The sequence below is a fragment of the Poecilia formosa genome, unplaced genomic scaffold (assembly GCF_000485575.1).
Source record: "Poecilia formosa unplaced genomic scaffold, Poecilia_formosa-5.1.2 Scaffold43, whole genome shotgun sequence".
In the NCBI taxonomy this organism is placed as follows: Eukaryota; Metazoa; Chordata; class Actinopteri; order Cyprinodontiformes; family Poeciliidae; genus Poecilia; species Poecilia formosa.
In genome coordinates this window covers 471,732-484,602 of record NW_006799982.1, presented here as the reverse complement: position 1 = coordinate 484,602, position 12,871 = coordinate 471,732, and the positions used below count along the sequence as shown (strand labels likewise).

Below are 12,871 nucleotides of genomic sequence, written 5' to 3'. Positions count from 1 at the left end.
AACAAACACAGAGCTTAAAAATACTGCGTAGATAATCGTAAACATCCCTCTGCTGGACCAGTCAAATGAATAAGTAATTTCAATGAAGGCTACCTGGCAACATGAAGTAGACTAAAACACACTACTAAAATTACTCAAAGCTATCACAAAAGAACCACAAAGTATATAAAGCACCCAAGGTCGTGTGTGTCTTTCCTCATAATAAATTAAATCATCAGTTGAAAACTCCAGTTTGTATTTACTCCAGCCAACCCAACTTTATTTATGAAGCACATGAAACAAACAGCACAGGACCAAAGTGCTCAATGGTTGAATAAGTTATGAACAAAAACCTCAATATAACACACAATATACAAGTAAACAACCTCATAATAAAAGATAATATTAAAAAAAATCTACATAAGAATCTCTTAAAAACATCTCACCTGGTGTCTAATCCCAGGGTAAACAATGTGTTTTCAGAAGAGATTTACAAGAAGACACCCATCTAAACTTGAGAGCAGCAAAAGCATGAACTCCACTAAGTTTATTTTCAGTCCTACAATAAGGAGCAGCTGGTAGAATATCAAGACAGCAATTTATAATCTTAGAAATTAGGGCTGTCACGTTAACATGTTAAAGCATGCGATTAATCTAAAAACTTTAACGCGTTACCTAGATTGCAGCAGCAAATTACATGGTTTTGTATTGCCCTCAACAATATAGAGATGCAAAAAAAGAGCGAGGAGAGTCACACTGGTGTGCTCAGTGGCAAAATGTACTTTATGACACACTATGCAAAGTTAAATGCGGTGAATAACTGTGATTATTCACAGCGCTAGTGATTAATCTGATTACACTTTTTAATCGACTGACAGCGCTAATAGAAATACACCAGCAGCTAAAAACAGTGCACAGTTTCACACAAACATAGTTAAAATTTTTCTAAGAAGCAAGTTGGCACCCTGCATGAATCCAGGTATTGTCTGTAAACCCCGGAGTCCCTCTTCAGTGTCCGGCCGAGAGAGATGTCACTCTGCTGTATGTGTGCACATATTCCCTCTGTCCCTTTGAAACCAATCCACCAAATGTTAAAGCTGACGCCGGGTGACAGTTGCACAGTAGTGCTGAAGGGAGTAATTCAATAATGGATGCCGTCTCTAATGTGGGAGTCCGGATGGATGAAATATACATGGGAGAGAAGAGGAGGGCGGAGGGAGGGAAGGGGTGATATCACTGTAGCACAGTGGGAGGTCAGAGACGGTGATGAGGATCATGATATCATATAGAAGATGGGACTAGTGTGCCTGAGCGTCAATGCTTTTCTGAAACATTAAATCTCGTATTTGTTGTCCTGGCTGTCTTTTTCCATAACAGTTAAGCCCACAACACAAAACTTGACCCATAGCAGGACTTAATGAGAAAAATACAACAGCAGGAGCAGCACCACGTAGAGGAGGGGGCTTGGGGAGCAGCTGATTGTGAACTTCCGGCTCTATAGTCTCCCTCATGTCTGGCTGTGACATCTGCCACTCCACCACAAAAGGTCACAGGTCACAGACAAAACGCACACACACACTCCTGTCCACTGACTGCAATTAGGAGCGCACACATGAGTTTCACGCACCAGCATGCGCACACGCGGAGGCGACCAAACTGTGAGCGACAAATTCAGCATGTATCCGTACACACGTTTATTTTATTACACTGATGGGGCAGTTTTGCACAGCGATGCTAGTTTGGCTTCCGTTTTTAAAGAGACAGCACCATTTTAGTTTCCAGTTGCGCTTGCTTGTTCACCTCAGAGGAACTCAATGCTGTGCTTCAGAGAGCAGTGAATAGCTAAAAGATGCTGGGAAGAAAAAAATTGTTTTCAATTATCAACTATTAGAACAATAAAAATTATTTAAGCTAAACATCAACAAGAACATGCAACTGGAATTTGATGTGGAAAATTTTCCTTACGAGCTCATTGTAGGATTGTCAGCTGCCTATGCAAACTACCTTCTGACTCACTGGTTATTTCAATAATACAGGAGGATTTTGAGAGTAGAACATGAAGTTTTTAAGCCTGTTACTCTTTGCCTAATGCATCTTGAGATCCCTGATCAGTCACCAATTTAGACAGACTGTTGTCTGTAAATGTAAACACGGGAAACAGTCAATAAAACATTTTTTTTCATAGTTACAGCTACATACAGACAGAAGATGTATGTACTGAGATAGTCCTGGTACATAGATGTTTGGAAGTAAGCCAAGCAGAGACTCTATTTCCTGATTTTCTGTCAAATAAAAATACACACATTTGCACTGTATTTGTTTCAAACCATCAGGTGTACATATATACACATATATATTTGCATATTTTGTTATCTTATCTCCTTTGAAGTTAATAATGTGAGCGTGTGTGAAACCGGGTCAGTCTTTGTTTGTGAGCCCAAACTTGGCCAGCAGGAGCAGCAGTAAAAACAAATTAGTGATTTAAATTAAGGAAGAGACTGATGCTTCAGCTGAAAAAAGGCTTAATAGTCTCACAATTAAAGGAATTGGGGGAGAAAAAGCCTATTTCATAGATGCTTTTTTATTTATTTATTTATTTTTAAAGAATAGATGGTATTTCAGCACCATGGACAGAGACTAAAAACTAGCTGGTTTTTCTTTTTAACAAATACTTCCCAGTTTATCTGCTGCAGCTGTCAAATACAAACGATTTCTTCCTTAAATACTACATTCAACTAATTAATCACACTCCCTTCTAAATTATACATACAAACAGACTGCAAAGCTTTGATGTTAATCACTTAATGAATGAATGTGTTAATTGAAGCCAGATTTGTCCATTTTTCTCAGACAAACATTGGACATGTACTGTAAAACTGCTGCAGAATGTCAATAACCGGATTTAATGTTGACACTTGAAAGGAGAACCAAGGACAAAAGGTTAAAATCACAACTAAGAGACTTCTTCCCTCTCTTGAGTCAAGGAATTACTCTAAACTAACACAACCTGTCTGTTATTCGCTGACAGATATTGATCAATGTGATTTCTTTGACACCAGGAAAATCTTTAAAAAAAAAAACCACACATGGTCACTATGAACACTGCTGTATTACCCTCTCTTCTTGAACCCTCTGATCCCCCCTCATCCAGAAAGGCCATTGGGGTGAAAGCAGAGCTCTCCCGCGGCTGACTGTTCATCGCACAGTTCACTGGTGCAACAGATTGGGCGGCAGAGAAGCTCTCCAAGTGAAAGGCCTCACACAAAGCTGAAACATGCTGAAGTTGAAAGACAAGGCAGGCAGAGTACAATAACCCCACTTGACCATGACTTCCTATTACAAAGCAGGAGAGAGTCTGATCTCTGAAAAAGAAAAGCTATTTGTCTTCATTTGTAGCTCAGCTTCTCTGCTTTCTACTCAATAAAAGCCAAATGTTTGAAAATGGGAAGCACAAAGGAATCATCTGGAGATGCAGCAGTCAGGATTTAGCTGATACAGATTTACAATTTTCCTTGAGGGGATTTTTAAGGATTTTATAGTTAAATTTCCATTAGATGAAAATTAATGGAAAGGTCCCACACATTCATCTGATGAATTGTTGAACTAAAAAAAGAACCAATAGGAAACATGCGATTGACTTAAGCATTTTCAGACTCAAAATTGGGAGAGTTGTTGCTTTCGATGGTTTTACTGGCCTATCACCAACCAAAAAAGATCAAAAGATCCATTCATGCATTTTCTTTACACCCTTGTCCCTTAGAGGGGTCAGGAGGGTTGCTGGTGCCTATCTCCAGCTATCGTTCCGGGCAAGAGGCGGGGTTCACCCTGGACAGGTCGCCAGTCTGTCGCAGGGCAACACAGAGACACACAGGACAAACAACCAATCACACACACACACTCACACCTAAGGACAAATTAGAGAGGCCAATTAACCTGACAGTCATGTTTTTGGACTGTGGCAGGAAGCCAGAGAGAACCCACTCATACAAACTCCATGCAGAAAGACCCCGGGCCAGGAATCAAACCCAGAACCTTCTTGCTGCAAGGCAACAGAGCTCCCAACTGCACCACTGTGCAGCCCAAGATTGAAAGATAAATTGTTTTATCTTTTTTGTTGAATCTTTAGTGTAAACGTGATTATTTTTTGACTGATGATGGATGATGGGGACATGATGCATACTTCACTATTCTGTGAATGAGTGCAACTACACAAGGTTAAATTATTACAGATTGCAATTTTTAGGAAGAAAACTTGTAAAGTTTTTATGTAAATAGAACAAAGGGACAAGATGCAGTAAATCCACAAAATATATATATTGCTATTTTCTCTATTGGTGTCCATGAGAACATCAGTAAATATAAATGGGAGTGTTTTTAAAAGCAGTATTTCTGTTTGTAGTCATAGTTACCAAAAAGAGACTGAAAAGAAGTTGTAAATAGTTTTTTTTTTCATCTTCACATTTTTACAATAAATATCACAAAATATTGTGATAAAATATTACATTCATGTTGTCCAACAACTATGATAGACTATTACAGGTCCAAGTCATTCGCATGGAATGTGGAAGTTGGTTTGATGTAAGAAACTTTTATCCAATTAAATCAAAATTTACTAGGAAATAGCAAGAGAAATTCAAAAAGAGACTGTAACAGTTTCTTCTACAAGGATCACTTTATGTCAGGTTTATGTTTGATGGATTTTCCAATTCTACCCAGATTATCTTGTTTAAATGACTCCTTGTCAGGCCACCCAAAATAGAACCGTCTCCACTGACACTTGCAGTCAGTTGAAACAGTTCTCTTCAAAACAAGCTTAAAACTGGATCAATCTGACAAATGGAACTCACCTGATGTACACTGAATAAAGACACAATCTTATGAATATCAGAAATACTGACTATAACAAAAACACTGAAATATTAATGCATGCAAGTATACTGGCAAGAGCAATTCATCAACCCAAAAAAGAAAGAAAGTCATGCACATTATTTAGTCAAGTCCAAATTCTAAAGATTCTTACAAACTGTCATGTTTTCTTTGCTACTACCGATCAACTCCCTTTGGCTATTAAGCTTTTCATCACAAGTCAGAAAAAAAGGGACCGGATTTTTAAAAACTCAAAACATCAACTCAATTAATTCTGTCCTTTCTCCTTCATAAATAGTGTGACGTTGCATGCTGCAAGAAAAAGCAAACACAGCAGGAAATGTCCATTCTGCTGAGGAGACATGGCTCAACATTAGCACATTCTGTCTTAACACCTCACACAGCTTCTTCACATTTTGAAATTAGAGATATGCTGTAAGTAGTAAGAATATATTTATAGCTTCAGCTAAAGCACAGTAATGTAACCTATTTTGTGAATAGTTGTGTGACAATTTTCAGTTTCCTTTGTTATAAAGGAAACTCAGGAACACAAACTCAGAAATATTTAGCCAACACCAAAAAAAAAAAAAAAAAAAACTGTTTGAAGATGCCTTATGTATCTTACAAACTTTAAAAGCGTCCATGTACTTTACACAGCCAAACTCAAAGAAGAGGAAAGTTGATCTTACCTGCTACTTTTTCGGGGCAGAGGTAAATCCTTCTGGCGAGGAAGACAAATCAGGAAAAAGAGAGAAAGAGGGTAGAGGGAGAGAAAACAGATAACCCATGTTTAGGCCTGTCACAATAACAAATTTTGCTGAACGATTAATTGTCTAAAAAATTATTGTGATAAACGATAATATTGTTTCAAGACCTTTTGACACTGATTTAATGGAAATGACTAATAATGCACGCTATTTCTTGCCAAAGATAGATACACTTTATTTTCAAAAGAACCCATAACACTGGAACTGATAAACTAAAACAAAACAACCAAAAACAAAAATAAAATGGATTCCCAGTCTCCACTAATAAAATACGGACTTGAATAAAAAATAAACAACATAAAGCCAAAGAGGAAATAAATACTGCATTCAACCAAAAGAGTGCAGATATGAAATCTGTATACTATATTGTCCTTCAGTAATCACTAGATTTAAATAGAGAAGATGGGCACATCCGACTACCTAATGCAGTAGTTCACACTATACGATTTTTTGCCCCCATTTTCCCCTTAAGATAATCTTAGATCGTTGGCCGTTCTAAGATTGTCGCTGGTCGTGGCCGCTCTGATCTAAATCAGGGGATTTCCCCGACTGGGAGCTTAACACTGAATGTGACAGGTAGCGAATCGGATTCCCCTCCGTGCTTTCTGAGGGGAAATTACAAAGGGGAATCCCAAACAGCTGACACGGCGCGACCCAAAATCCAGCGGACATCAGAGATGATATGTGGAAACAACATTAATATTTATTCAACATTTCGTGCAAAGAATATAGAAATGACAAGGGGAGGAGTTGGAGCCAAATTGCTACCGCAGTTAATAAACCCGATAAGTTTTCAGCTGCTCTTCGTTAACGTGACATAAGTAGGTGACAATGATTTTCATTCAGTCAGGACTTTACGCTGACTCTAGCCACATGCATCACAGGTAGATTCTAATAAAGCATTGCTTAATGCCTGATATTAAAATTAGTTAACTGGACTTGTAGCTGGACACCACACAGCACGATCGAACCGTTACACCTAGGATTTCTGTTGGCTAATGTGTGGTCTCTCAGGTTTTGAAAATGGGCCGTGCACTGGACATTACACTAAGGAAATAGGAAGGGAAGGTCAGTGGAGAACACCAGAGTTGAGCCTTTTTTCATTCAGTGTCATCAAGAGAAAGAAAAAAAAAGACAGGAAGAGACGATAAAGCCGATAATTAAAATGAGGTCGATAGGTTTAATTTATGGTGTGATTAATTGATTTATCGTTTATCGCGACAGGCCTACCCATGTTAGATAAATTTCAGATAGGATTAAATAGATGGCAGTGTCTTCAGATTGCAGGAGGAATATAGTAGTTGTCCTTATATTTCTGAAGTGATGGCAAACAAAAACAAAAACATGTTTGACTATGACCACTTTACACCAGCTTAGGAAATTTTACATCTGTGTTACACAAGGTACAATTTCTAAATCCTGGCTATAGTTAGATGCAATAAGGAAAGTAGTTTGACTTTATATGGCACTTTCAGCTACTTTTTAAAGCTATTTATTTATTTTTTCCTTTAGCACATTATTTTTGACAATATTTTTGTTGTAAACAAAAGACCCCATTGCAGCTCAATCAAGTTTGAGTCCTAAGCACAGATGGTGCAAGTAAAGCCTATTTCTATTTTTACTTTCCTGTTTCTCTTTGCAATAAAAAGTGCCAAAAATATGACTCTATCCTTTGTCTTTATACATTTTGTTGTTCTCTTTACAAAATGCAAGCAAGAACAATACTTTAAACAGCTAATAACAGAGCAAGGAATCCAATAACAATAGTCATACAAGACAAGATTCAAACGACCTAATTCTACTGACCTAGGTATGTCCCCTGGCCATAAAAGCAAGTGACAGTAACTGACCATCTTTACCCAAATAAATCAACAATAAAGTCTTTAAACAATTATACAAATTAACATTTGAGATCAAAGAAGTAATGCATTATTGTCAATACTTTCCAAGAGTGCAGAATTGAAATCACTGGATGCAATTTAGTGTTTAGATTAATTTGAGTTTAACTCCATTCTGATGTTGTTTTGAAACGTCTCCATTCATGTCTGGGGTGACTGAAAGGCTGTTTGAAAACCGATCCGTCCTAAGTGCTCTGAGACTTCAAAGCTTCAGGAACCAGCAGGTTGAGTGGAGCCAAAGTCAATAGAAAAATTGTTGCTGCTATATTTATGACATTGGGAAACAACAGCAACGACCCTGATGTGATTAGGTTCTGCTGCAATGAATCTGTACACTGCTTGTTGTCCATCTGTTTGTAACTTAAAACCATTGAACATTCAGTTTATATAAGACCAGATGACTCAATTTCTATTGCCAGCCTGCCATACTTTACTTGTCAAGACATTTCATACTGCTTAATGGCTTTACAACAACAACAAAAAAGATGTTAATGTTTATGGACTTTGCTTTCACTCAAATGACAGAGAAAGACACAAAGGCATGACTGTGATACAAAATAAAAGCAAGTGACAAAGCATAAAAAGGCCACAAAAATAAAAATGAAAAACAGGTGAAAATATGATCAAAACAGATGAAGCATATTTTGATTTCAGATTGGCTCAGTCAAAGTCCAGCACTAAAACAAACTGGACATTTGTGGCAAGACTTGAAATTGCTGTTTGCACCTTATCTGACTGAGGTCGTGGTATTTTGCACGGAAAAATGGGGAAAATGTATCTGTAGATGTACACAGCTGGTAGAGAAAACTGCAACTGCAATACATGGTGCTTTTACAAAGTATTGACTCAGGAGACCTGAAGAAGGATGCTAAAGTTTGTCCATTTTTCATTTCTTAAAAAACTATAACCATGAATCACTTTACTTTCACTTCATAATTTTGTTCTGGTTTTTGTTAGTCTTTTTTTCTTTTCTTTTTTATTTCTAAAAAACTAAAATAAAAATAAAAATTTGGGTCTGGAAAATATGCAGTCTCCTCTAGCTGACATTCAGTTAATTAAATTCAAAATGTTAGAGATTAAAAACCACTTAGAGTTGCATCATAACATTTTTAGAAGAGCACATCAACCTTTTTTTTTTCAATGAGAGTGAGATCATCTGTTATGGTGAGCTCTTTCTGGGATGCTAATACACTACATCATCAAGAGGAAGTAAGCTTGGCCAGGGTGACTCAGAGAGAGCCCCATAGGAGTCTTGTCCGTGTGCATGTGTGTGTGTGTGCCTGCGTGTGCATGCGCGTGTGTGTGTGTTTGGATATGGGGTGATATGCCTGGCTAATGGATGAAGCCGCCAACACCTGCTCCCTCTCAAAGTCTGTCCAATCCACAGACATCGTGTGCGCTGTTGCCATGGCACTGGTCATCGCATCATTTCTATCTGTCAGAATTCAAGTAATAACAATAACGCATTAAAGTTTTGAGCATTATTCCTTTACTCGTACTCCAGATCCTTGAATCCAGAATGTGTATATATATTCTAGAAGAGTGAAAGAAAATGATCAGTTACAACTAGATGGTTACATCTAGACCTCCAAATGGTTCATAATAAAATCCACTATTAGTATTCAAGACTTTGGACACAATGACAGATGTGACAGATTCTCTTGTCATATAACTGTATAAACAATTTCGTGCCAGAGATGGTGGTCAACATATTCCTACTCACTAGGAACATGTTGACCTAGGGAGTAGGTCAACGTATTGACATATTGAAAACATATTGAAAACCCACCAATAGTGCACTGGTTTTTGCAGCACTTTGAATGATGCAAGATAAAGACTTCTACAGCAGCATCCTGTTATAATTAGGGCATGGAAAAGTGACATCAGACATTACTCAGTGTGCTTACTTTTATCAGACCACAACTTCTTTATAAGGAGGCTAACAAAAGGTTTCCAAATTATGATTTCATTTATTAAAGGGAAAAGCTATCCAAGAGTTATTGCTCTGTAAACTTAATAACTGGATGCACCATCTTTGGGAACAACAACTGCAATCAAGTGTTGGCAATAACTAGTAACGACTCACTCTTCTTCCAGATTTAATTTAATTTAATCACAATTTAGAGTAACCAAATAACCTCTTTAAAGTGATGCCACAGCATCTGAATCTTATTTAAGTCCAACTTTTAACTAGGCTACTTCAATCGTCTGCATTTATTTATTTTAAGCAATTCTAAGGAAGGTGGACTTGTCATGCTGTGCGGATAAGATTAATATCACAAACTTTTTGGGTTAAATGTTTGTAAGATGCATTGAAGTAGAGTAATTATGGCAAATTGTCCAGTTCCTGGAGGGGCAAAGCCCATCACAAACTTGCATGTAAACCAAAATAATCAAGAAATGACTAATAACTAATAAATAAGTAGTGAACTGGATCATCAACATGCACAATACAGCAGTAATTTTCCAACAAAATGACTGAAAAGGTAAACACTCAAAATGTCGCAATAGCTCAGCGAAGGTCCAGACTTCGATCTGATGGAAATGTAGTGGTGGGACCCTATAATTGTATCAAAAAGGTTACTTCAATTTATTGATAATTTATTAACTGGGGCGTTCTTGTTTTTGTGTGTGTCTAACTTTGTTCCGAGTAACAACTAATTACAGTTTCTAGAAGAAGAAGCTAAGATAGTAGCTTTCTGAGAGTCTTTAAGAGTAGCTGCACTTCCATCGACCATATAATTACACAATTTGACATTTTGAAAATAAACGTCAAATGCCAATTAAAATAAAAGCTTTAGTTTTTCAAGAAAAGGTTTTGGCGCTAGGATGAGGTCGCATCTCAGTTGGTTTGTACAGCAATAGAAACATTGCATTATGAGTCACGTGATCGACAACCAGATGTTGCCACTGGCACAAATCACAAAGAAGGAGACAGGAAGTAGCTGAAGAATAACAGCGCAGCATGTTTTTTAATTACTTACTGCAAGAACAAACTTATTCACGTGTGATTTTAATTGCGTTTCTTAATTAATGGAAACACCACAATTACAAAATTGTGTTTTCTGGACATTTTCCACACATTTGCAATGGACATGCAGCTAATGAGGGTCCTGATCATTTCTAACATATCCTGACATATAAGCCCTTGCAACTGAAAGCAGGTGTTCTGTTTTTGCCATTTAACTATAGAGGGGAAACAAAGGACAAGCAAGCAAAGGCATAAAAATGTTACTATGCGGGGCAAATGTTCTGGATAAATTACAAGGCGTCTGCTCTGCTTTTACTGCCAAACTAACAGCAGGCTGCAAGGCACAGTGTATTCCTTGGTTTAATGTTTTTTTCTTTTTTCTTTTTTTTTTACAAGCCTTTAAATTTAGAGTTGTGCCATCCAAAATCTCAAGTCACATATTTGTTTCACATGGATCTTAAAACTGTAATACTTGAATCTTTCTATTTTTATCTATTTTAGTGATTAGATTGTAAATAACTTATTTTGTTTTCTCAGACCAAGAAGTTTTCATAAAACACAACCTGGATCTAATGTTTTGGGGGGTTTTTTCCCCAGGCTTAGCTCTCTAAGTTCAAAGCCAAAGTTTTTCTGATTAACACTGACATCAGAAGGACATGTTGAGACAAAACAAAGCAGTGAGTGACAGGACTTGGCACAGAGAACTGGGTCCTCACAGTGATCACACTCTTATCCCCTGTGCTTAGCATATTGGAAATGGGCACACTGCCCAGAACAAAAATATTGGACAAATTATGCTTCCAAGTGTGTGTAAATAGAGCACTATATACTCCTACCTCACAGAGGGATGAGACATGCTTTTCTTTGTCAGCGTGAGTAAAAGAGCATATGGGTTAAGCATAAGTAGTCCACAAACACCTACAGTTGCACAAAGCTGTTTTGCTTGAGATGAAATCGACTTGCATCACTCAGACACAGTCATACAGTTACAGTCAAATAAAAATGCACCAATTGATGCTGCAGATCACAGCGCTGATCATCTTTTAAGCTGAACTACTTTCTATTTTTACAGGCTTCATTACAAACTAAATTATTACCCTGAGGCCTTATCTCACATCCAACCAGGTTGGTTGCAGATCAGATTACTTTGTGATAAAAGGAGAGTTGGGCAGCACTCTTGTTTTTATTAAACCATTCTCATGTTCACAATCAAGATAAAGATAAAAATGTGTGATCTATATCTTGCATGCTGAAATCTCTGAGCTATTTCTCAAAGATAAAAAAAAACACTTTTGTTTTCTAAGCTACATCACTTTGCAATACGGTGTTATTTAAGCTGTAACAAATTAACAGTTTAAATCAAAGGTACATTGTATATTAAGTTTTTTTTTTTTTTTTTTACTGATTAGGCAGGACCGTAACATCTGAACAGTGTAGCCCAAATCTGGTTTGAGAACATTTGGAAACTGTTTTTTTTTTCTTTCTAAAAAAAAATCTCAATAAGTTGCTACATTAGAAATGATCCTGGTAGGATGTTGATGAGTTTGATGTTTTTGGTTGTGTAAAAAAAAAATATAATCTTTAGATAAAATTAACAACAGAAAGCCTGAGAGACCGCTATACTTTTACCAAAGGCCAAGGATAGAAGCTGGCTGTGGTCCATCCATTCATCACCATTTCCTCTAATTTATCATTTTTTGTCATTTTGTAACTAAAATTACACTTTAGCTCCTCCCCTTTTATGATTATAATGACTGCAGAAAAAGTTGAGGTGAAAATCTTGGGACAAAGTACTTTAAATATTAACTGAATGAAGGAGTCAGAGACAAACAGCAGACAGTAGCCATGCTTCATCTGTTTAGTATCCTCCTAAAGGAAGTGCATTGAAATGATTGTCATGAGTCTAGCCTGCACCATGCAAACGTAAAGGAGTAACTTATTACCTCCTCCAGACTCAGACAAACCAGCCGTTTAAACAGCCTCTCTTATAGCACACAGCTGCTGCCTTCTTCTTCCAGTCCATGCTGCCCCCACCCATTCCACTACCCTCAAACCTTTCAGCTTGTCCTGCTGCTGCTGGTGGTTGCTCTTCCTCCCTGAGGGCACACAAGGCTCTTAGGCCACCATTAAGTCTTGCTAATGGGCCTGACAACAGCACCACATCCTCAGCATTTAGACCTTCTCTGCGTGAGTATGGATATTGATCACTTCAGTGAAAATGGAGAGCGCAGACTTGGGGTGGGAGTCAATTTCATATGTGCACAGAGACACGAATATTGTCCATTCACACTGGAAACTCTGGATTCTGGTAATGGCTGAGGTACAAATGCACAAACTGGTAACTCGGGTGATGTATCCAGAATAACACTTCAACACTGTGGATTTATATA

At 37.5% G+C, this 12,871-nt stretch overlaps 1 protein-coding gene across 2 annotated transcripts in view; it reads right to left on the bottom strand.

Moving 5' to 3' along the window:
* The window catches only part of mast1a (microtubule associated serine/threonine kinase 1a), a 65,921-nt gene that overhangs the window by 47,609 nt on the left and 5,441 nt on the right, over window positions 1-12,871 (bottom strand). The window contains exon 2 of one of the 2 annotated variants that reach the window (XM_016671309.1): window positions 5,535-5,566. In XM_016671309.1, the coding sequence (XP_016526795.1) occupies window positions 5,535-5,566 (32 nt within the window). The remainder of the gene's footprint in view (window positions 1-5,534; window positions 5,567-12,871) is intronic. The other variant, XM_007551581.2, reaches the window with a different exon arrangement.